This window comes from Adiantum capillus-veneris, chromosome 23, assembly GCF_014529385.1.
Source record: "Adiantum capillus-veneris isolate H3 chromosome 23, ASM1452938v2, whole genome shotgun sequence".
In the NCBI taxonomy this organism is placed as follows: Eukaryota; Viridiplantae; Streptophyta; class Polypodiopsida; order Polypodiales; family Pteridaceae; genus Adiantum; species Adiantum capillus-veneris.
In genome coordinates this window covers 105308617-105329539 of record NC_140953.1, presented here as the reverse complement: position 1 = coordinate 105329539, position 20923 = coordinate 105308617, and the positions used below count along the sequence as shown (strand labels likewise).

The window sequence follows — 20923 nt, the reverse complement described above, 5'->3', positions numbered from 1 at the left end:
GGCACGAATTGAGTGGAGACGGGGAAGACGACCACCGATGCACTATCCAGCGGTTCTGGAGAGCCTACCAACCTTCATGAGCTTAAGATGGTTGCACAACCAATTGAAAAGCGCACAACAATGCGGTGACAAAGTGACTGAGGAAGAGTGGGAGTACTCTCGGGGTTGCGCGACCAAGGTAAGTTTGCAATGTACGACTAGCTAGTGACTTTATTTCTAAACGTTTGAACGGCCACTCATAATCTTTGTTTGTTGTAGTATAAGTCATACACAGCAGCATGGTGTAAAGGTCGACATTTTAGGGTGGAACGAATCGACAAAAAGCGTTTTACTCAAGATTATGGAATCATGGCAAAATTTGAACAGTCTAGTCGACGACGTTCCTCTGATGCAGATCCTGTGGTGGCGGAACTCACTTACTTCGGCACGTTGCAAGAGATTTTGAGGATCGATTACAGAGGATTTTTTGTCGACTTGTTCGACGTGCAATGGTTCAAGATAATCATGGAGGGTCGCAACGCTACTGTGCGTAGAGGAGAGTCTGGTTTTCTTGAGGTGGATTCTACTAAGAAATGGACTGACCTAAGAGACACTTTCGTACTACCCGAGCATTGTGAACAAGTAAGTATGTAAATAGTTAACATCCCCCTTTTACAAGTTATGTGCTTGAAAGCTCTCATGTAAGTTATGTGGCTCTGGCAGGTAATATTTCATCCTACAAAGTCTACATCAAACTGGTGGTATGTCATAGAGGTAGCCCCTCGTAGTGCAAGGACGTATGAAGGCTACCATGTGCCAATCACAACGGCATTAATGGAGGAGATCAGAGAAGATGCTCAATCAGAAGCTGATGCGGTGGTGCCAGACGAGCATTAAGATGCTACTACTCTATATGGGGTGCATGCAGAGGAGCTACAAAATGAAACAGAGGATATGTGTTTAAACGGAGAGCTCTATATAGATATAGGAAGTTATGCTGAGTTATGCGAGGATGAGAGAGAGATCTCTTAAAGCCACAAATATTGTATTTGAACAATTTTGCTCCGTGTTGTAAAAGCTCTGGCTCTCTAAGTACCTTCCATGGTGTATAACGCTCTTTTCTACTCGCGCTCACATCTTTTGATTGAAAATTCTGAGTTTTCGACTTGCCTCTTCTATCACTCAATTCATTGCGTCATTGTATTTATATGCGTCATTACGTCATTGTATTTAATGGTCTTTGCGTCATTGTCTACTCTATTCATTCAATATTAAGTTTAAATATTCGTGTGTTTAATGCAGGTATGGATGATGAGGAGTTTCTTTCTTCTTTGTCACCGCAGCAGAGACAATGGTACGTGGAGCGTCATCGCTCTGGCGCATCATCGCGCGTTCCTACTCCATCCGCATCTCCCTCTCTTTCAGAGCATTCGGCGCGCTCTGAAGCTTCGGCGTCGACGAGACGAGCTTCACACTCGTCTAGACACCGGCGCTCTAGTGGTGGCGGTGGCGGTTGTTGTGGGGATTCCGCCACCGATGCCTCCACACCGCCTCGTGTTCGACGAGGCTCTTTACCCTCCCCTTCTTTGCCCGCCCCCACACCAGCCACAGCATCGCCATCTACGCCAGGTTTTGCACGGCTGAGTGTTCCTAGAAGCTACATACGTCTACCTACTCCGCCAATAGCCACCCCTCTCGACACTCCTCGCTTCGGGGCCCAGACGCCGGTGGAGACACCTGACGTCCGTACCCCCATCGACACGCCGCTAGAGACCCCTGCCGGGACACCCAGGTTCACGCGTCACCGGCCAGAGGGCTTGTCTTACTCCATCGACTTCAGCGGCGGCATCATCATGGATGATGACAACAAGAAGGTGATCTCGCGCATGCGTGGTCTTTGCTCTCAGCTGTTTAGACACTACATACTAAACAAATGGAGTGAAGTACCAAGTGATTTAAAAAATAGAGTCATCAGCATACTTCATGATGAGTTTCCCGTTCCAACACGGGATCAGCGCTTCAATGAAGACCTGATGAAGATTCGAATGCGCAAATACTGCAAACACAAGCGTTCCGAAGTGCAAAAAGCAATCAAGAATGGGTGGAACAGGCCAAATTAGCTGGCCAAAGAAGATTGGAAGAATGTGAAGAAAGCAGCGCGCGAGAATCCCGACAAGTGGAAGCAACAAAAGGATGCAGCCAGAGCGCGAGTAGAGGCTGGGAGCTCGCACCACTTGGGGAGCGGTGGATGGGCATCATTTGAGGCTGATTTTGTAAGTGTTTTCACATTTCTCTTTATGTTCGATAGTTTAGGGTTTATGAGTTTTTTAATTCTAACATAATGAAATCTTTGTATGTTTTGACAGTGGTCGATGACAGGACGTGATCCCACACCGTACGAGCGCGAGTACGCAGGCAGGAAGGGCTTAAACGCCCTGATGGACATTCTCAGTTCTCACGGCGGCATGGTTAGTATTAGGGTTTACTCTTTTTTATTTTTTGTATTGTTTTATAAATGTCGTTATATGTTTATACTTACTGAAAGCTGTCTTATTGTCTTTTTTTGCAGAATCCGACAGATACGCCGCTTGGACGCGATGAGACGTCTGACTAGACGACGTCAGTTTAGCCGTAGCTAGATAGCATTAGTTTAGGGTTTCTCATAGCTTATGTATCATGAGACGGATTTTATACGTCTTTTTGAACCATGTATATTATTACATTTGTCACCGCAGTTCCTTTTGCCAATCAATTCTTTATGCCTATGATGTTGTACAATTGTCATTATTACATTTGCCAATCAATTCATTTTGCCTATGATGTGTACAATTGTCAATTTTGCAAACAATGCGTCTTGTGCGTGACTATTTTGGGTCTATTATCTACCCTTGCACTTTTTTAAAAAAGTGAATCAAGTACAATATGGTTGATGGGTGGCAGGGCATTCAATGCCTTGCCACCAAAAAGAAATTCTCTCGGGCGTCGCTATAACCGTCGCTATTTATGGCTCTGTAGCGTCGCTATAGTCTTCAGTGTAAACGTCGCTATAACCGTCGCTATGAGCGTCGCTATGAGCGTCTCTATATAGCGACGCTTATAGCGACGCATATAGCGACGCTCTCGTAGCGACGGTTTTAGCGACGCCGGGGGTTATAAAAACCCAGTGTATTTCCGTCGCTAACAGCGTCACAAGAGCACACAACCTCTTGTAGTGTGGGGAGTGGCTGTTGTTAACACGGGAGTCAATCCTCAAGGTAAGCCGTTGGTAATTTTGTCTGCCTCAACTGCCAAACAAACACCCCCATCCTTTCCCCCTTAGTTCCAACCCTTGGAAGCTCAGAAATACTTTCCTTTTTGTTTCCAATTTTCAAGCTCCTATTTTGAAGATCTTATTTGTTGGATGTTATGTGCAGGATGCTAACCTCAAGCTGGAACAAATGAGGATCTACAGGCACAAAGTCTCAATCCTCAAAGACTCTCTAGAAGTAAGAAGGGCTGAAGACATGCAGGGATTGCTCGTTGTGAATGGCTCTCTAGATGTTATCTATAATTGGGTACAGGAGATGAAGGATGAAGTGCTTGAGCTAGCCAGTAAATATGAGGAAGCCCTAAACTTTGCCAATAAGCTTCAGGAAGAGATAGACTGGCTGTGAAGGAAAAGGATTAACTTCTAACTGTTTATTGCCAGTTGTATCCCCCGAAAATTAGTAGACCACTTTTTGTAAAGTTTGAAACTTGGCCTTTGCGCCTGTCTCTAGTGTTTTCTAACTCAAAAACCCCTACATGGGTGTTAAGTTGTAATTTTGCTTCTCCCTTATAAATTCAAAACGTGTATTTGGTATAAAAAAAACAGGTGTAACAAATAGGGTTTACCTTCCCCTAATTTGCTTAGTACTAACCTCAGAAAAGTGTAATAGCAAACATAATTTATATTTTCCGAGGTCAGTACCAAGTGAAAGAACAGGTGCATCGAACAAAGTTTTCCTTCCCTTATTCGCTTGGTACTGACCTCAAAAAAGTGTAATAGCAAACATAATTAATAAATACGACGGTCAGTACCAAGCGAACAGGTGAAACAAACAGGGTTTACCTTCCCTTATTCGCTTGGTACTGACTACACAAAATACAAGTGCACAAAAGTGTAGTAGCATACCTCTTCACTGTGTGTAGAGTTCCGCGTCACTAAAGCACTGCAGAACAGGAGTCAGAAGAGGATGTGCAAAAAGGAGGAGTACTAGAGAGTAAGAGGAGATGCGCACAAAGGGTTGGGAGCACAAAAGAGATGGTTTGCTTACCGCGTAGCATCGACGGGGGTAGAGTTAAAATGATGGGCAGTAGAGGATGCGAAAAGAGGCAGAAGAGCGCTCGTCTAGGGCGAGGGTATAGTTAAAATGTTTGGCGGGGGTACTACCTCTAAACTTAGAATGCTTACCTCGGCGAGGGTGACAACTTCACTTATGCGTATGATTACACCCAAGATTGTGGTTGGTAAATCGTACTGCATGGGAATCTGAGACCATTTATTACTGGTTATCCTTGTGAGCACAACCCACTTGCCTTTTTTGAGTGACCATTTAGAGTGAGACGTCGATCGCCCTTGCAGCCGCCATCTCCATCACCAAGTAGAACAAACAGATCACCATTGCCTTTGCCTTTTCTGCGCTCTTCCCCTTGGCCACCTCTCGTGATCCTGCGCTTAGAGTCAGACGCCGATCGCCCTTGCAGCCGCCATCTCCATCTCAAGTAGAACAAACAGATCGCCGTTGTCTTTGCCTTTTCTGCGCTCTTCCACTTGGCCACCTCTCGTGATCCTACGTTGAGCAACCTCCAATGGTTTGCGTCCTTTGCTATCGCGTCGCCATCGCCACCTTCTGGTTCTTGCTCTCAGCGGCCTGCGACATCACCATCCAACTCGGTGCCATTGGATATTGCAGAGACAGGTTCTTTCTCCCCCTCTCTCCCCTTCCTGTGTGCTGTTAATTGTGTGCGCATCGAAGCCACTGTGTTACGGGGTTAGAGCATAATGGGAACAACACTCCAAGGGCCAAAGAGTGGTGGTTAGGGTAAGATTAGAAGTCTCGCACCGCATGGTTGGAATAATTACTCCTTATGTGACCGTGCCTAAGTTTGGGCATAGTGAGTGAGTAGGCCTATATATCTATCACTGATAACATTAAATGCTCTATTCTAATCCACCTGTTCTGAATGCTTGGGTTAGAACAAAGAGAATAGGGCCCTTCGGAGATTCTTGGGGCCCCTATTCGCCTAGTTCTGACTCAAGTGACGTCACCTATTATGACACTAGCGCACGGGACAGAACCAAGCAAATGGAGACCTTAAGGGATACTCGAGGCTCAATATTCGCTTGGTTATGACACCAAATACATGCCAAATTTTGAATAGTAGTTTTGGCTTGCCTTTTCTTTCAGTCATGGGGGACCGCATCCTGGAGACAGATGTTGTGGCTACAATAAAAATTCAACTTGGGTCAGAACCAAGCGAATAGGGCCCTTCGGAGATTCTTGGGGGCCCTATTCGCCTGGTTCTAACTCAAGTGACGTGACCTATTATGACATTAGCACACGGGAGAGAACCAAGCGAATAGAGACCTTGAGGGATACTCGAGGCTCAATATTCGCTTGGTTATGACACCAAATACAGGCCAAATTTTGAATAGTAGTTTTGGCTTGCTTTTTCTTTCAGTCATGGGGGATCGCATCCTCGAGACATACGTTGTGAGTACAGTGGAAATTCTACTTGAGTCAGAACCAAGTGAATAGGGCCCTTTGGAGATTCTTGGGGCCCCTATTTGCCTGGTTCTAACTCAAGTGACGTCACCTATTATGAAATTAGCGCACGGGACAGAACCAAGCGAATAGAGACGTTGAGGGGTACTCGAGGCTCAATATTCGCTTGGTTATGACACCAAATACATACCAATTTTGAATAGTAGTTTTGGCTTGCTTTTTCTTTCAGTCATGGGGATCATAGTCCTGGAGACAGACGTTGTGGACGAGGATACATGTGAAGAAAAACTATTCACGTTCTTATACAACACCCGTGCTCATCACCATGCACCAGAACTATCAGGAATGTTTAATGCAGAGTTTTCTATACAGAGGATTATAGATTGCTCATTTGAGTACCTACAAACCCATTTTCAACAGTATGAGGCAGTCATTTGTGACCATTCCATGACAGTTGATGGCATGAGATATGTGCACCCAACCGACCTTGACCCTGACAAGAGTGCTTCAAGGAGACTGAATCACTGTCTAGAAAAGTGTGCCTCCAATGCACTGCTTGTACAAGACAGGTGTATAAGCACTTCAAAAATTGTCTCTTAGTGGAATTCTACCACAGGTTTGTCTATTACTTATACTTGTAGACGGATGATGAGTCAGAGACTTCCCAGTCTCAACAACTTTCGGTAGTTGTCCATTGGCACCGGAGGAAGAGGTAGAGGATGTGGAGGTGTAGTTTGACCTAGAAGAAGAGCGGGTAGAGGTTTTAAAAGAAACATTTGATGCCGGCTTAACTCTTACTTCTCTTGCGGATGCAGCAATAGGGTGCAAGCAAGAACTCCCAATATAAGGAAGTGACTTTGCCTCTGAATTGCGCTCCCAGCTTTGCCTAGATGAAATTGCAAATTTTTGTGAGGTAGACTTAGGATTTATTGATGATGATGGAGTGGACCAACATCTTATTGCTGACACAGCTGTCCGCGACTCATAGTTTACTTTAGGGTGGTAACTGATCAAAGATACATTCAATGAAGCAAAGTCCGGAGAGGCCAATTTGCCAACAGATGAGTAGTTTCAATTGACAATAAAACAACTCGGCTTGGAAAACATTGGTAGGCCCGTGGCACCCAGAGCTCAGGTAATGAGTAGTCAGTCTATTCACTTGTGGGGAAGGTTGATGCTGGGAATGGACGAGAATCAGATGGTAATTTTTGTCATGCATTCAGATGGTATTGGAGATGGCCTAGTGATAAAATATCATGATCAATTTTTTTGTTGACGAGTGCTAGTGTATGACGATAGTTTCCTTAGAAGAGCGGGAGGTTCACGGCAAGGGCTTGTCAATGGAGTCCAAGGAAAGGATGCGGTGTTGTCTCACTACATCAGGCATTTCAACCACAAAAAGGTTTGTAGAAACAATGCAAGTACTTGGCAATTGTACTCATCTCACTTACGGCCCATAAATTCATTACTATTTTTTTGTAGATCATAATATACCACAAGGAATACTTCGAGGACAATGCAAAGTTCCCACTGTTACAATGAAAGTTATTACAAGATTGTGTGGTGGGCACCCCCTCCCACTAAACGCAGAAAGACTAATTCTGATTGAGAAACAGTTTTCTCTACGCGTCTTTGGCATTGGGTATGGGTGCCAAGCACTCAAAGCCCCCTATTTCATGTCCTACACAGCTCAAGCTCTTGCTGTAGGGGTTGAAGACCCAGAGATCTTAGATCCATACAACAAGCGGTTGTTTCTGAGGGAAAGAAGACGCCTGATGCCCGTGGGGCTGCTGCCATCAACAGAGGAACGAGCTCGTCTACAGAGCTTGCACATTGAAGAGGTACAAAGTGAGGAAGAAGGAGGTGCATCAAAGAGGATAAAAACGACGGGTTCAGGTCCATCTTCTCCCGCTCCTGACTCGTGACTGTCTCCACCTCGCATGGCTCTCCCCTGCATTTCAATTTCCCCAAGCCATCTGTTTCTTCTCTTTGTGGATGTGTTGTAAAGACCGTGTAATTTCCGAACTCTTAAGAACCTCCTTTTGCCTTGCTCTATGAATTAGTCATCTATAAGTCCATTGGTGTAACTCTAATAGGCTATTAGCCTTATCCTTTCCTCCCCCATGTCTAGTGTGCTTAAAATAACCTGTTCTTGCCATGTAGTGGGTTTTGTCCATGCCTTGTGTGGACTATATTGATAGTGAGCCGTATGTCTTGGTAAAATATGGACCATGGTTGAATAGTATATGCTGCAAAATGGTCAGTAGAGTACAATTTAAAATTTTGTTTTGTATACGTAGAATGTTAACCCACCATGTAATGTGTGATATGTTGCCCACCCCACCCTGTAAGGTAAGCCTTCTTCCAATCCAGCAAGGCTGCTTGAAATGATGTGAGCTTACTTTGGTCCCAAGAATGCTGCTCCACGTAATGGAAAATTTTATCTAGTGATTTCCATACGTTCGCCTTGTGATTCTGGATTGCCCCATGGTGCATTGTCTTTAACCACTTTATGTAACTGTTTCCATTTGTTGAACATGTTTCTCCTTTCTTCTCTATCTGAATCTTTGAGGCTAAACCCAAGAAACCTTCTTGCCTTCACGCCGCCTATCGACACTTTCCTAAATACCTTGTAACGACTTTGAGACATCTTCGGGTCCTCTTCGATTTTGACATTGGCTCCATGCAAACCAATGTCTGAGAGCACCCCCTCTAATACTTTGATCACTCTTTTCGACTCACTCTCTTGCTTTAATGTCCATGCAAAACATATGTACAAATGAATCACCTTTTCAATTATTCGACAGAGTGCATGGTGTACAGACGTGAACTCTACTCAGAGGAATATCAAGCACTGGCCTAAAAGTTTCATCTTGAAGATGTCTGTTGGTAGCTCTATTCCATTGCACACTCTCAAGAGATTGTGCATCAACCATGCAATATAAGCATGGATTTTCCATAGCTGCTCCGTGTATTATGTTGTACATACACTTAAGAGTCTTTAAGTCACCTGCCATGTGCCATTCCAATGTATAGTCACCAAATCCTTCCACTGAAAGAACGGCTCCGTTTCTTTGTTCACTGATGATAGAAGGAATTTGGGTTTGACTAAAAACTCAATCGAGGATTTCAAAATTTTCCTTATCAACCTGCAGTGAAAAACGAAAACACAAAATCAACAACCAAATAATCAATATTTTTGTTATTATAGAGTGAACGAAGTATACCTGAAATGATCCTAGAGTTAGAATGTTGTTTTCGGATTGCACGCTGAAGTATCCTAGATCCTCTTTTGTTATTGATGGATCCAGAGCTCTGTTCATGAGGGTAATGGTGAATCTCTCCAACTTCTTGTTCTTCAGGACCTCGCACTCGTCGAGCTTCAAAACAAACTTGAGAACCCCACCGCACTCCTCTCGACTGATGTCAAAGAAGTGAATTGCATACCTTTGCAATGCTTCAAGATCAACGAAGAGGTTGTTGTGCTCGTTAAACTGTACCTCTCTGACGCCCTTGCCTAAGAACGTTGCTTCAATATGGAATGGTGACCCAAGTTTCTCAAACACCTCATCGTTTACGTGCATGCGAGCAGCCTTTACATGTGATGGCTTTGGTAGCAATGATCCTCTCTATAGTTTATTTTGAGACTTTTTAGCTAATGCTTTGAAGAGTGCCCTGTATCCCATCTGCAAGATGCTACTTTCATCAAGTAGTGCTTGCACTTCCATTGGTTCCAACTGATTCTCGTTCATGAAGGAGGTAAGGAGCCTCCCTTTCAACTTATGAAATTTTTTCTGAGTTATCATCTCTTCGACTACTTCTTTTGAAACTAGACGGCTATAATGCACTCCGGCATTGAAGCCTGCACCGTTCAAGTTTGGATGCAGTAAAGACCTGCCAAAAAAGCACCATGCGTTATGATCACATATAGGAAAGTGTATCCATTTCTTAGTGAAGCACATTGAAGATACAAAAGTAGAAACAAACTTCGAGTTACCTTAAAGCTCGTATTTGTTTTTTCAGGCCACCACTACCAATCTTCATGTTCTCAATGTTGCACAGATCTCGTTTTGTGTTTCGACTACCAAGCACGGTGTCTTTCTCTCCCAAACTTGTGATCTTTTTCTCAAGGCCTTGGATTGTCTCTTTGTTTGATGAAATCTTTTGAGAGCATGCTTCATTAAGTTTCTTCCGCTGCATGTTCTCCATCGCCAGGAAGTTTCTTTGCCTTTCCGCATTTAATCCTCTCATTTCCAAATGTTCAGTGTATCCCAATAAACCATCCTTGCCATCGCCTGTGAAATGTAAGAGGTTAGTGATATTAGCAAAGGAAGGTGGTGCATTTGTCGTAGGATCCTTTGGTAAATAGACCCATCGGTCCAGAAATCCAAATGATGTTCCTTGTTTGTCCTTCTAAGTTCTTTCTCCTATTGAGATAAGAAAGACTCCCTCTTACGTTTCTGCAACGGTGCGTACTCTTGCAATACATCAACATGAAGATGATGTGTGTTCTTTCTTTAGGTAACTGTTAAAGATGAAGGGGCTGAGGATTGCAAGTTCAAATTTGTGTTTAGCGTTGTCCATTCCTAGAGTTGATAGAGAAATAGACAGACACTCGAAACTCATGAAATATCTCAGGTTTTGGGAGGGAAGACCATATTCTCAAGTTCAGAGTTGATAGAGTTTGTGTGAATTATGTTTCTGGAGGGAATGCTTGTAAGTTGGCATTTCAAATCATTAGTCATACGGTTAGTTGGATTCTTGACAAGAGAACGAAGGATAAGAATGATAAAGACGGCGGCTACCTACCAAAGAATGTCATTTTGGCTTTTTGTTGGTGCAAAAAAGTATCACATAAAATGCACGATTTAACATTTTCATTTTCTCTCTAAGCCGACATGGCACTTCTTACAGGGCCCAAAAGTGAGTCCCAACTGTCTCCAGCTAATGTACATGAAGCGGTCTAAAGGTTTTGAACAACCTAACAGAAGAGGAGCTTGTATGCAAACTCAAGAAAGCACTTTATGGCTTAAAATAGGGGTAAAGATAGTGGTATCAAAAGTTTGGTTCTTTTATGCGGTCCTAGGGTTTTAGAAGGACTCAAGAGGATCACTATTTGTATACAAAAGAAACTTAGTGATGGGTCTTTGGTCATTCTCATTCTATATGCAGATGACATGCTCATTGTAGGAAATTCCACTACGGAGATTGCCAAATTGAGGCAAATGTTGAGCAAAAACTGTTCTATGAAGGATTTGGGTGAAGCAAATCAAGTACATCAAGAGGGATAGAAAAAGAAGCATTCTTGAGTTATCTCAAGAATCCTATATCCACAAGGTCTTGCAGCGTTTCAATATGCAGGGGGGAAGGCAATGAAATACCTCACTACCAGCATATTTAAAACTTAGCAAGGAAGACTCTCCCAAGTCAGATGTTGAGAAAGCAAAAATGGAAAACTTGCCATCTTCTTCAGATGTAGGCAATCTTATGTATGCTATGGTAGCTATGAGGCATGCATTACATTTACAATGGGAGTGGTTAGTCAGTATATGACTAATCCTTGCAAGTAGCATTGGACATTGATATTTGAAGGTTACAGCGAGGTGTTTACGCTTTGGTAACAATGATGCATCTATTTCTAGTTACATAGATGCAGATTATGGGGATTGCAGAGATAGTAGGAGATCTATGTTTGGCTACATTTTTATATTTGCAGGAAGAGCCATTTCTTGAAGATCATCTCTACAAGATTGTATGTCTTCTTTCACTATAAAGACTGAGTATGTTGCATCGTCAGATGCCAGCAAGGAAGCTATATGGTTGGCATGTTTAGTGGGAGATTAAGACATTCAACAAGTCCTAGTTTTGCATCATGATAGTCAAAGTGCCATTGCTTCGACAATGAATCCCGTGTTTCACTCCAAGTCAAAACACGTATATTGAGATGAGGTATCATCTCATTCTCGATTCATTAACGGATAAGCACTTAGAGCTTGTCAAGGTCCACACTAATGACAACCCATCAGATGCTCTTACGAAGAGCCTAGCTACAAAGAAGTTTGCACATTGCATTGAGTTAATGGGTGTAGGATAAACATATTTGACCAAGGGTGAAGGTGTCATGCTTCACGGTTGTATATACTAGCTTTAGTCACCACTTATGGCTACATTGGCCTTTAAGTGGGAGATTGTTGGGATAAACACCATGTGGTGGCTCGGACACATCACTAACTCACTAACTCACTAACCCTTCTACGTTTTCCCATATACATAATGCAAAAGCACACACAAATCCTTCTAGATGTGTGTGTTTTTCCCAAAGGCTTGCTCTCTCTCCCTCTCTTCTCCACCATCTCCTTCCCCTTCTTACACTCACATGCACTAGCTTCCACAACTCCTAAATGGTCTGTGTTCAACGGTGAGGGCGCTTGGGGCCGTAGGACCCATGACCAAGCTAATGTGTGCAAATAAGCGTCCACTATTTAACAAGGCTTTGAGGTGTTTTTTATGTGATGCATTGTGTGTTTTTTAAAGTTTTTTTCCCTCGAAGGATACACACTACCGGGCACCTTTTCAACAAAAATGGTGGAGACAAGGTCCTATTCTCAGATCACTTCTAGGGCTACAACCAATAGTTCAACCGCTAGGCTACTCATTACTGCTTGCTTTTCTTCTCGCATTATCCATTTTGTGTGAACAACACGATAGGAGGTAGGAAAAAGTGCCTTAGTCTACTAACGAGCTCATCTAAACCCAATAATGTTCATACTACCCGATATATCATAAGGAGAAGATGCACATCGTTGAGGTGGCAACAACTCATTGGTTCGAGAAAGGAGGTTCAGTTTTTGAACCCACAGAGGAGACTGGCGGCCTTCCCCCCTAGGAACAAAAGAGAGACCGAGCACTTTTCGACACCATGCACAGAGATGCATTGATCCTTTGCTTGTGTGCAATATCACATCCGAGGCTAGAAAAATATATTTTTCCTAACTGGTGAAAATATGGGCAAACTTGAAATTCTCTCATTTTTTAAGGTCAAAATTTGAATCTTTTGCCGGTAATTACACTAAAACTTGTGTAAATTTGCGGGTTTCATAAAGGCAAGCTCAAAATCTAACCGAGATTTTACAATTTCAGCTGGTCAAAATACATTGGACCTTGGTTTTTTTCTAACACTTATCGCATCCACTGAGGTAAACTGCAAGGTCTAATGCAGATAATTGATATCACCATCATGGTTTCTTTATGCATTATCGATATGTAGTGTGAATGATTACAAGATGGAAAAGTAGCTACGAGAGCTCATGGCTTTGGGCAGTCTGAATGTACCCTTAGAAAAAGGCAACCCCATGACACTAACACCAACCATTAAATGAGGGGCGGTGAGGGGATCGACGGTTGAGATTGGCGGGTAGAATCTCGAGGTGACGTAAACTCGTGCAATGCAAAAATCAAAGCAGTACGAAGGCATCCCCACTCCCCGCGACCTGGGTTTTGATTCCATCATCTCACAACCAAAGTTACAAGTCATATGGGCCAACCACCTTGCGTGCGTACACATCTTCTACTTTTCCTCGTGTTTATACTTTTGCCATTGTGAGCCAAAATGTGATGTCCGGGTTTTGGGGTTTAATTCGTGTCCAGGTTTAGTTTTAATACGACATCTACGATTGTGATTTTCTTGATTTTCGTGCATGGACTTCCCAATCGTGGATCCCATTTCATTTAATGCTGGGTGTTTAGCAACCCTCAGCACTAAAGCCCACAGGGTCTTTTATGAAGACCTTGTCATGGAGACCGACGACTAGGAGCAATGTGCATGGATCTCGAGGAGATCGCACGACCAATGAAAAATCAACGTGGCGTGTCACCCCCAGATTCAAACTCGAGTGTGCATTGTGAGAGCCCAACGCCTTAACCACGTGCATGTGTGGCTTTTGTTGTCCACAAGGCGTAAACATAATTATATAAAGTGAACTTTGATAGACAAAAATAAACTAGGACAAAAAAAAAAAACTGGAACATGCTTCAATAGAATCGGACGACCTATTTCGTCCCGGGTCTCTCGAGTGCAGATGGTTGCTGTCGATCCCTTGATGAGGTCTTCATTAAAGACCCCATGGGATTTAATAAAACGAGGGTTGCCGAACCCGCACTTAATTTTGCACGAGTCTGACACGGGCTGTATAGTCTGTACTAAGGCCCCTGTCAGACATGGGCGACGGACATGGACCAAAAAAACCCTCTTGGCCGCTGTTGTTGTCACATACTACGGTGGTTTTTAATATAATTTTATTTTCGACCAAAGTAACAACGAATGGGCGTAGTCCAGCTGTTTCACGTCCGTCAAAGACATCATGGTATAACCCCCTACAGTTTGTCTTCGCGCATTTTCTTTTGACGATGTCCGCACCAGGACGAGGGTGATCGAGGGGTTTACGCCTGGTGACATTTTGAAGTTGCGGACACATGATGCAGCCAATCTCTTTCTACCAACTCAATCACAAACACATCCAGGCGGACGTGTGTGAGAGGGACCTAATCCACATAAACACTTGAACCACTAGCCTAGGTTACGACTAATAGCATTGAGAAGCAATACTTGTGATTGTGAAGTTGTAGACTAGTGACAAAATCTCAATCGCTGTAGGGAATTGCTATTTGCTATGACTGTGATGCGCATGTTTTGTCTTTACAAAGAATATATTGTTTGCAGGTAATGGTGGAAACTGCGGATGTCCCGAAGTTGGTCTGTCTTTCACCACCAGGGGATTCCGCAATCAACTTTTGGCGATGGTTGCAGGTTTGCAAACACCCAAAACAGGTAGGTCGCAAAATCCGATGTTATTAGGTGTGCACTGTGCAGTGTGTGTGTGTGTGAGAGAGAGAGAGAGAGAGAGAGAGAGAGAGAGAGAGTATTCTTGGCTATGGTGGTCCTTGAGATTGTTCTTGAGATTGATGCGTGCAGAGAGAGAGAGAGAGAGAGAGAGAGAGAGAGAGAGAGAGAGAGAGAGCGAGCAACGTGCGTTGTGTAGTACAATTCATAGACTTTGGTTATAGGTCGCGGCGATGGTGCGTTCTAGAGATTGATGCATTGCGCAAGCGAGAGTGGCGAATTCGTGAGGACCCATGTGTGCATTTTAGCGGGAAAGGGTACTTCTTCTGTTACAAATGGTGTGTGTGTGCACTGTGTGTGTGTGTGAGAGAGAGAGAGAGCGAGAGAGAGAGAGAGAGAGAGAGAGAGAGAGAGAGAGAGAGAGAGAGAGAGCACCGTCCTGACTCCCTGCCCCCATTCTAGAGGCGAATGTGTGTGATGAGTCTAGTAGACGGATGATCCATGTGTGCGGCTGAGGGAAAACGAGTATAATTCTGTTGTGGGCTTTGCCTGCGAGTCCGTGTCGGACGCCTTTGTCTCGATCTCAGCCGGATTCCCTACACACTGCATTTGAATTGTCGTGACTCGTCTCCTCTGATTATCACAGAAGACCTTGTTGGAAGAAGAGAAAGGCAGATTCAAAAAAGTCTTGACTATTAGGTTTCTCCTCGGTCCTGTTGCTAGAACACACACACACACACACACACACACACACACACACACAACTTTGGACTCTTCATCCTCCATGGGGCAGAGTGTGGTGTATGGTAATGGATGTTGACTATCACAGGCTGCCTGCCTCTCTGTCTCTCTCTCTCTCTCTTGTTGGATTTGGTGAAGCGCTCCTCAGGCTTTGAGGACATGCAGGAAACCCTGCAGGTCCTTAGCTTTTCTTCCATGCAATTTTTTTGAAATGGCTCCTTTTGCACCACCATCATGCAACAACAACACGCATGCACACACAAAGTGGGTACAGGCTAATTGACTTGAAAAGGGAGGAGTCATAGTGATACTTCCTACCACCATGCTCTAGCAGAGATCTAAGCCTTTCCCCCACCCTTTCTACATTTCCCCTCTCTTTTTATATGGACTTGAAGGGTAGATTGCACAATTGATGCAGAGAAGAGCATGGGCTTCTCCTCTCAGCTGGATATCATCAGGTTTTTCAATTGCATAGGGCATTAACCATATGCTCTCTCTCTCTCTCTCTCTCTCTCTCTCTCTCTCTCTCTCTCTTACACACACACACGGTCCTGAACCCACCTTGTAGTTTCGGAGTAAAAGGTACTGTAGGTTAGGTGAGTGCATTAAAGAGGGGAATGTTTCTTCATGACATGCCACAAACCCTTCAGTCAGTAGCATCACATTGTCCAAACTGACACAAAACACATGCATTTAATGCGTTATAGAAGTCAGTGCATGAGGAATGGAGAGAAAGAGCAGCTTTTGATCTTGAGCAATTTCTTATGAAGTAGAGCTTCCTTTGCCTTTGCACTCCTTTGTGTCTTATGCAGATCCGTCTTTTGCAGATCTCTCTTTTTGCGACTACATGTGTTGTCGAAGAGGAAGAAACAGTTGAATGCACGGCGACATGCGGTAGGCTGTGTTGGAAGATTACGGAGTCTAAGCATCCCCACCCTTTCAAGCTTGAGAAGCTGGCGCGAAGAGCCACCTGAACAAAGAAGAAGACATAAAAGGAAGCAAAAGAGAGAACAAGAGCAAAGCTATGCAGTAGAGGAGGTAATTGTATGCACAGATGGACTACCTTCAGAAGAAGAAGAATTTAGCAAGTTTACAGCTATGCACCCGGGGTATCTTGAAACCCTAGTTGTTGATGAGCTCCGAGATGAAGAGTATGGGGAGCTTCAAGAAGACGGGCATGTTTGCTTGGATTACAGTGGGCATGGCCTTTTCTCACAGCTTCAACAAGAGCTTGATTCTTCTTCATCTTCCTTTGCTATAACCCCGATCCCTGGGGACCTTTCCCCACAAGCTCTCCATGATAGGCCCCATGAAGGCACTGTGGAGTCCGATATACGACGAAGGGTCATGCGTTTCCTCAACATTCAGGAAGGAGAGTATGGAATGGTGTTTACAGCCAGCAAAGGCTCTGCTTTCAAGCTTTTGGGGGAGTCCTACCCTTTTGATGCTCAAAGAAGTCTACTGACTATGTTTGATTATGAGAGCGAGGCTGTCAGGTCAATTCAAGAGACTGCTCAAAGCCATGGCGCAAAAGCTTTTACGGCGTCTTTCAATTTTCCGTCTCTTTCGGTATGGTCTGCTCAACTTAAATCCCAAATATTGGGCAAACTTGAGGAAGACAAAAGCCTAAACATGGGTGAGGAGAGCATGGATCTAATGGAAACTTGGGGAGACAAGACAAAGAAGAGGAGGAAGAAGAGGTTCTTCAACATGACAAATGATGGAAAATGCAGCATGCTGGAGAGTAAAAAAGAACAGAAGGGCATGTTTGTTTTCCCTGTACAATCTCGTGTCTCGGGAACTAAATATTCCTATCAATGGATGTCTCTTGCTCAAGACAATGGATGGCATGTGCTTTTAGACGCTTCAGCTCTTGGGCCAAAAGACATGGATTCTCTTGGGCTCTCTCTGTTTCGGCCAGATTTCATCATTACCTCCTTTTACAAAGTGTTTGGCTCCGATCCGACAGGCTTTGGCTGCCTCTTTGTCAAGAATTCATCCATGAGCATTCTCTACCAGTCAGAAGCTGCAAGGAGCATAGGCATGGTGAGGTTAATTGCATTACCAGGCATCTCTTCTCCGAGAAACCAGTGCAGAAGAGAGTGTCGTGACCCGCTTTCTGAAGCGGTGAGTGCCAAGCATAAGCTCTGCATGCAAAGCTTGAAGGAAGAGCCCATACAAGCCGAGGTTGCATTCTCTGGTCCTGCTTCTACCTTTTTCCGGTGGAAGACAGCCATGAAGGGTGCTATATCGATGAAGATGGGTGCATGTGTAGTGGAGATCAATGAAGAGAAGGAATCTGTTTCGTTGAAGGTGTCGACGGGCGCCATGAATCACACATGTGATGAGTATACGGACCTTGTGGAGGGAACAATGCTGGAGGTCAAAAAGACTAAGAGCCCTATCACTCCTAGATCGGTCTTGGAAGAGAGCCTCCTAGAAGTGCTTGATCATAGCCATGATGGGGAGAGCCATGACCTCAGTAAGGGCAGCAGCAGTGGATTTGCGGCACAAGAGGAAGAAATTCATCACAGCAAGTCTTCTTCCAAGACTCACATCTCATCAGATGTAGAGCCCCTCCGTCCTCCAGGGTCCCTGCAAGTCTCCTCTTGCAATGCTTTAGCCAAGAGAGAGTTCGTGACATATTATAGTCATGAGATTGCTGGCCAAGGTAACTCTTCCACTTATAAAGGTGCGTATTCACAGCCCTTGGTATCTCGTGACATGAGAGAAAACCCCTTCTTGACTCAGAGTGAAGGCTCCTCTTACTATGAGGAGCTTGAATTTTCATCGTCACTTTATGATGAGGATGAGGGTGAGGATGAGGACGAGGGGAGCAGTGAGTTTGACATTAGAGGCGACCCATGTCATGGAAGGAGGAGGGAACCAGAGATATATTGCAGGGGTCTAAACCATGCGGACTCTCTCGGATTAAACAAGACAAATGATAGGCTGAGGTTTCTGACAAACTGGCTCATCACTTCAATGACAAAGCTGCAACACTTAGTATCAAACAAATTTGTGCCATTGGTCCATTTGTATGGGCCGAAGGCCAAATACGACAGAGGTGCATCTTTGGCATTCAATCTGTTTGATAGCACGGGAGCTCTAGTTCAGCCAAGTCTTGTGCAAGAGCTTGCTCACAGAGACAATATTTCGCTAGGCATGGGTGTGCTGTCTCACATTCGATTTCCGGAAGGTTGTGCTGATTTGCAAAGCACTTCTGTGTGCAGAGATTCAGTTAGTATATTGTCGCCCTCAGCTCCAACGGGGAACCCCGCAAGCGCAGCAGAGCTTCAGGTGGTAACGGCAGCGCTTGGTTTCTTCACCAACTTTGAGGATGTCTACAGACTGTGGGCATTTATGGCCAAATTCTTAGATGCAGAGTTTGCTCAGCTTGATATGACACATTAAGTCTTGTACCTGTAATGTGCATCAACATTCAATGTACTAACATACACTTACACATACATAAACACGGTGTTTCATATACACACTACGCAGAGGACGTGGGTTTGCCATATCCTTAAGGCTGCCCATAACTCATGCCAACATGACCAGTGGCATTATCTCTGGTCAATATGCATCCAATTTCTTAACTTCTGAACTTTCTCATACATTACACCTTCATAGTGCCACACATATTGAGATGAGTCTAGGCATAATGCCCTGGCCTTGAAAGCTCTATACTGTAAACAAACTGACTTTCCATCATTTGTGTTTAATGACAGTGAGAATGTTATAGGTGGATATTGCTAGCATACCTCAATTCTTAGAAACATAATGTGTGTTGCATCTTTGGGACTACCAAGTTTAAGAAGGTTCACACAACTTCGTTTACTAAATCGTTTTATTTGTTATATGAAAAATACATATGTATTATAGCACATTCGATCACCTCTTCATATGCCTTTATATGGACAAAAAAAGTCTTTTGATTGTGCATTTTCATGGGGCTTTTCATTTCCCAAACTCACTCTTCACTTATGCATTTGAGAGATTTTGAAAGGATTGGGAGCCCCTACTAGTGGACAATATATGAATTGGTTATGTCAGTTGCATATCAATCTTGTTCACATCAAATTCCCTTGTAGACGAGCTTTTATCTTATCATGATACCTACTAGAGCGTTACCTGAAAATATCCATGTAGTATCCATCGTGTACTTTCAGAGCTCCCAACAACACCACATATGATTACTGCTATTGGGGCTATACGGTAGTGGTCACGCGATGCATAGTTATCAATCACTTTTGGAAGTAATTGTGTCTCATGCATAGTCACACGCGCAATAGTTGCTATATGCAACTATATTAGGTCATTTTTAACTATGCCGATTTTGACATAGTTGCATTAGTAGCAACATTTAGGATAACTATGCTTTGTGTGACCACATCGATTGTTGCCTCTTTCCTGTGAGCCCCTTTACCCTTCCTTAAGTTGAGAACATTGCTTGATGGAATGATCATTTGCCCTACAATAACTTTTGCAATGGTTTCTTTTGCCTCTTTTTTCTGAGCCTCTTTATCCTTAAACTCGGGGCATTTTCTTGATGAGAGATCGTTTTCTCTAGAATGTAAAGGGTATTAAATCGGCCAAAAAGAGTGTCCTATTGTGGGAGCAGGGAAGAAAAGCATCTACGAATTGTTGTATAATCCACAAGCATCATCTTGACACATCGAGTTGTAGGAAGCAAGTGATAAGGAGTCAATTGGTGTTTCTTGGCGATTGCCCTTTAGGTTTTATTGGGGTGCTCTCTATTGTTGATAGGGATTTGTGACCACAAGTAGCACTTAACCATGCTTCAAGGAGAGTCTTGGGCATAAGAGTTAAAGTGGGGACGCTAGTTTCTTACCATTACTAAGATTTATTCTCTTTGTGATGCCAAGGGAAGAGCCAAACTCTGGGTGGATTTGAGGGATCTGCCTTAGGAAGGAGCCTTAGGAAGGAAACTGGTGCATCATGGGTGATTTCAATATGGTGGAAGCTTGAAAGGACAAGACGGACTTGGTTAGCCTGCTGACAGGTTCTGAAAAGTAGAAATGTGTAATAGGACTAATTTTTGAAGTTCTTAAAGTCGAAAAGAATGTAGTAGACCATATCTTTCATTTAGCACGATTAGAAAGATTGTTGAATAGTCTATTAGATAGAGCTTATATGAATGAGTTTAAAATATTAATAGAGAAAATATATTCTTTTTTTTAATAATACATTAAAGACATATTTGATAAAGATTAATGAATAACATATAGTTTGTCTATGAACAGTATAATAAGAAACGTAGTTAAAATTGAGATTTTTATTAATATCAATATTTTATTTTTATGTGTTTTAGCTTAAAATACATGGGTAGGCTTAAAATAAATTGAAAAAGTAGTGGAGACTCAAAAATAGGATTTTTATGAGTCGTGACCTAAAAGTTGCGTTTTCATCCAAATAACAACGTTTTTGTAATTTTGTCCGTGTTGCTTTGTAGACCATACATACTCCCGTCGTTTTGAGTACTTGGATTGCTCTGTTGTGAGTTGGTTTGAAAAAGTTATGATGAAAACAAATAGAAGGCAGCAGTAGTGTAGTATACACAGGGACATGCAGACAGACAACAGACAACAACATA

The 20923-nt window shown here is 43.4% G+C and overlaps 1 protein-coding gene across 6 annotated transcripts; it reads left to right on the top strand.

Annotated features, from left to right (window-relative positions):
- Nucleotides 1–14357: 14357 nt before the first annotated feature.
- Nucleotides 14358–19056, top strand: LOC147428298 (uncharacterized). Of its 6 annotated transcripts, none has more exons than XM_086496584.1 (3): nucleotides 14358–14375; nucleotides 14446–14553; nucleotides 16134–19056. In XM_086496584.1, the coding sequence occupies exons 2-3, from the start codon at nucleotides 14465–14467 to the stop codon at nucleotides 18718–18720; spliced, it is 2676 nt and encodes an 891-aa protein (XP_086352710.1). In that variant the 5' UTR covers nucleotides 14358–14375; nucleotides 14446–14464; the 3' UTR covers nucleotides 18721–19056. The 6 variants fall into 6 exon arrangements, 4 of the variants coding, with proteins under 4 accessions (XP_086352710.1, XP_086352708.1, XP_086352709.1 ...); XM_086496582.1 differs by adding an exon at nucleotides 14790–14882 and having other exon boundaries at nucleotides 14358–14553; XR_015185966.1 differs by lacking the exon at nucleotides 14358–14375 and adding an exon at nucleotides 14790–14903 and having other exon boundaries at nucleotides 14530–14553; nucleotides 16134–16271.
- Nucleotides 19057–20923: the final 1867 nt, after the last annotated feature.

What these genes read in the sequence shown, in the direction of transcription:
- LOC147428298 (XM_086496582.1), top strand. Translation starts at nt 14,465, where the DNA reads ATGTCCCGAAGTTGGTCTGTCTTTCACCACCAGGGGATTCCGCAATCA. An exon ending in TTTGCAAACACCCAAAACAG is followed by an intron (nt 14,554 to 14,789) that starts GTAGGTCGCAAA and finishes CTTTGGTTATAG; the next exon opens with GTCGCGGCGATGGTGCGTTC. An exon ending in GTGCATTTTAGCGGGAAAGG is followed by an intron (nt 14,883 to 16,133) that starts GTACTTCTTCTG and finishes CGTCTTTTGCAG; the next exon opens with ATCTCTCTTTTTGCGACTAC.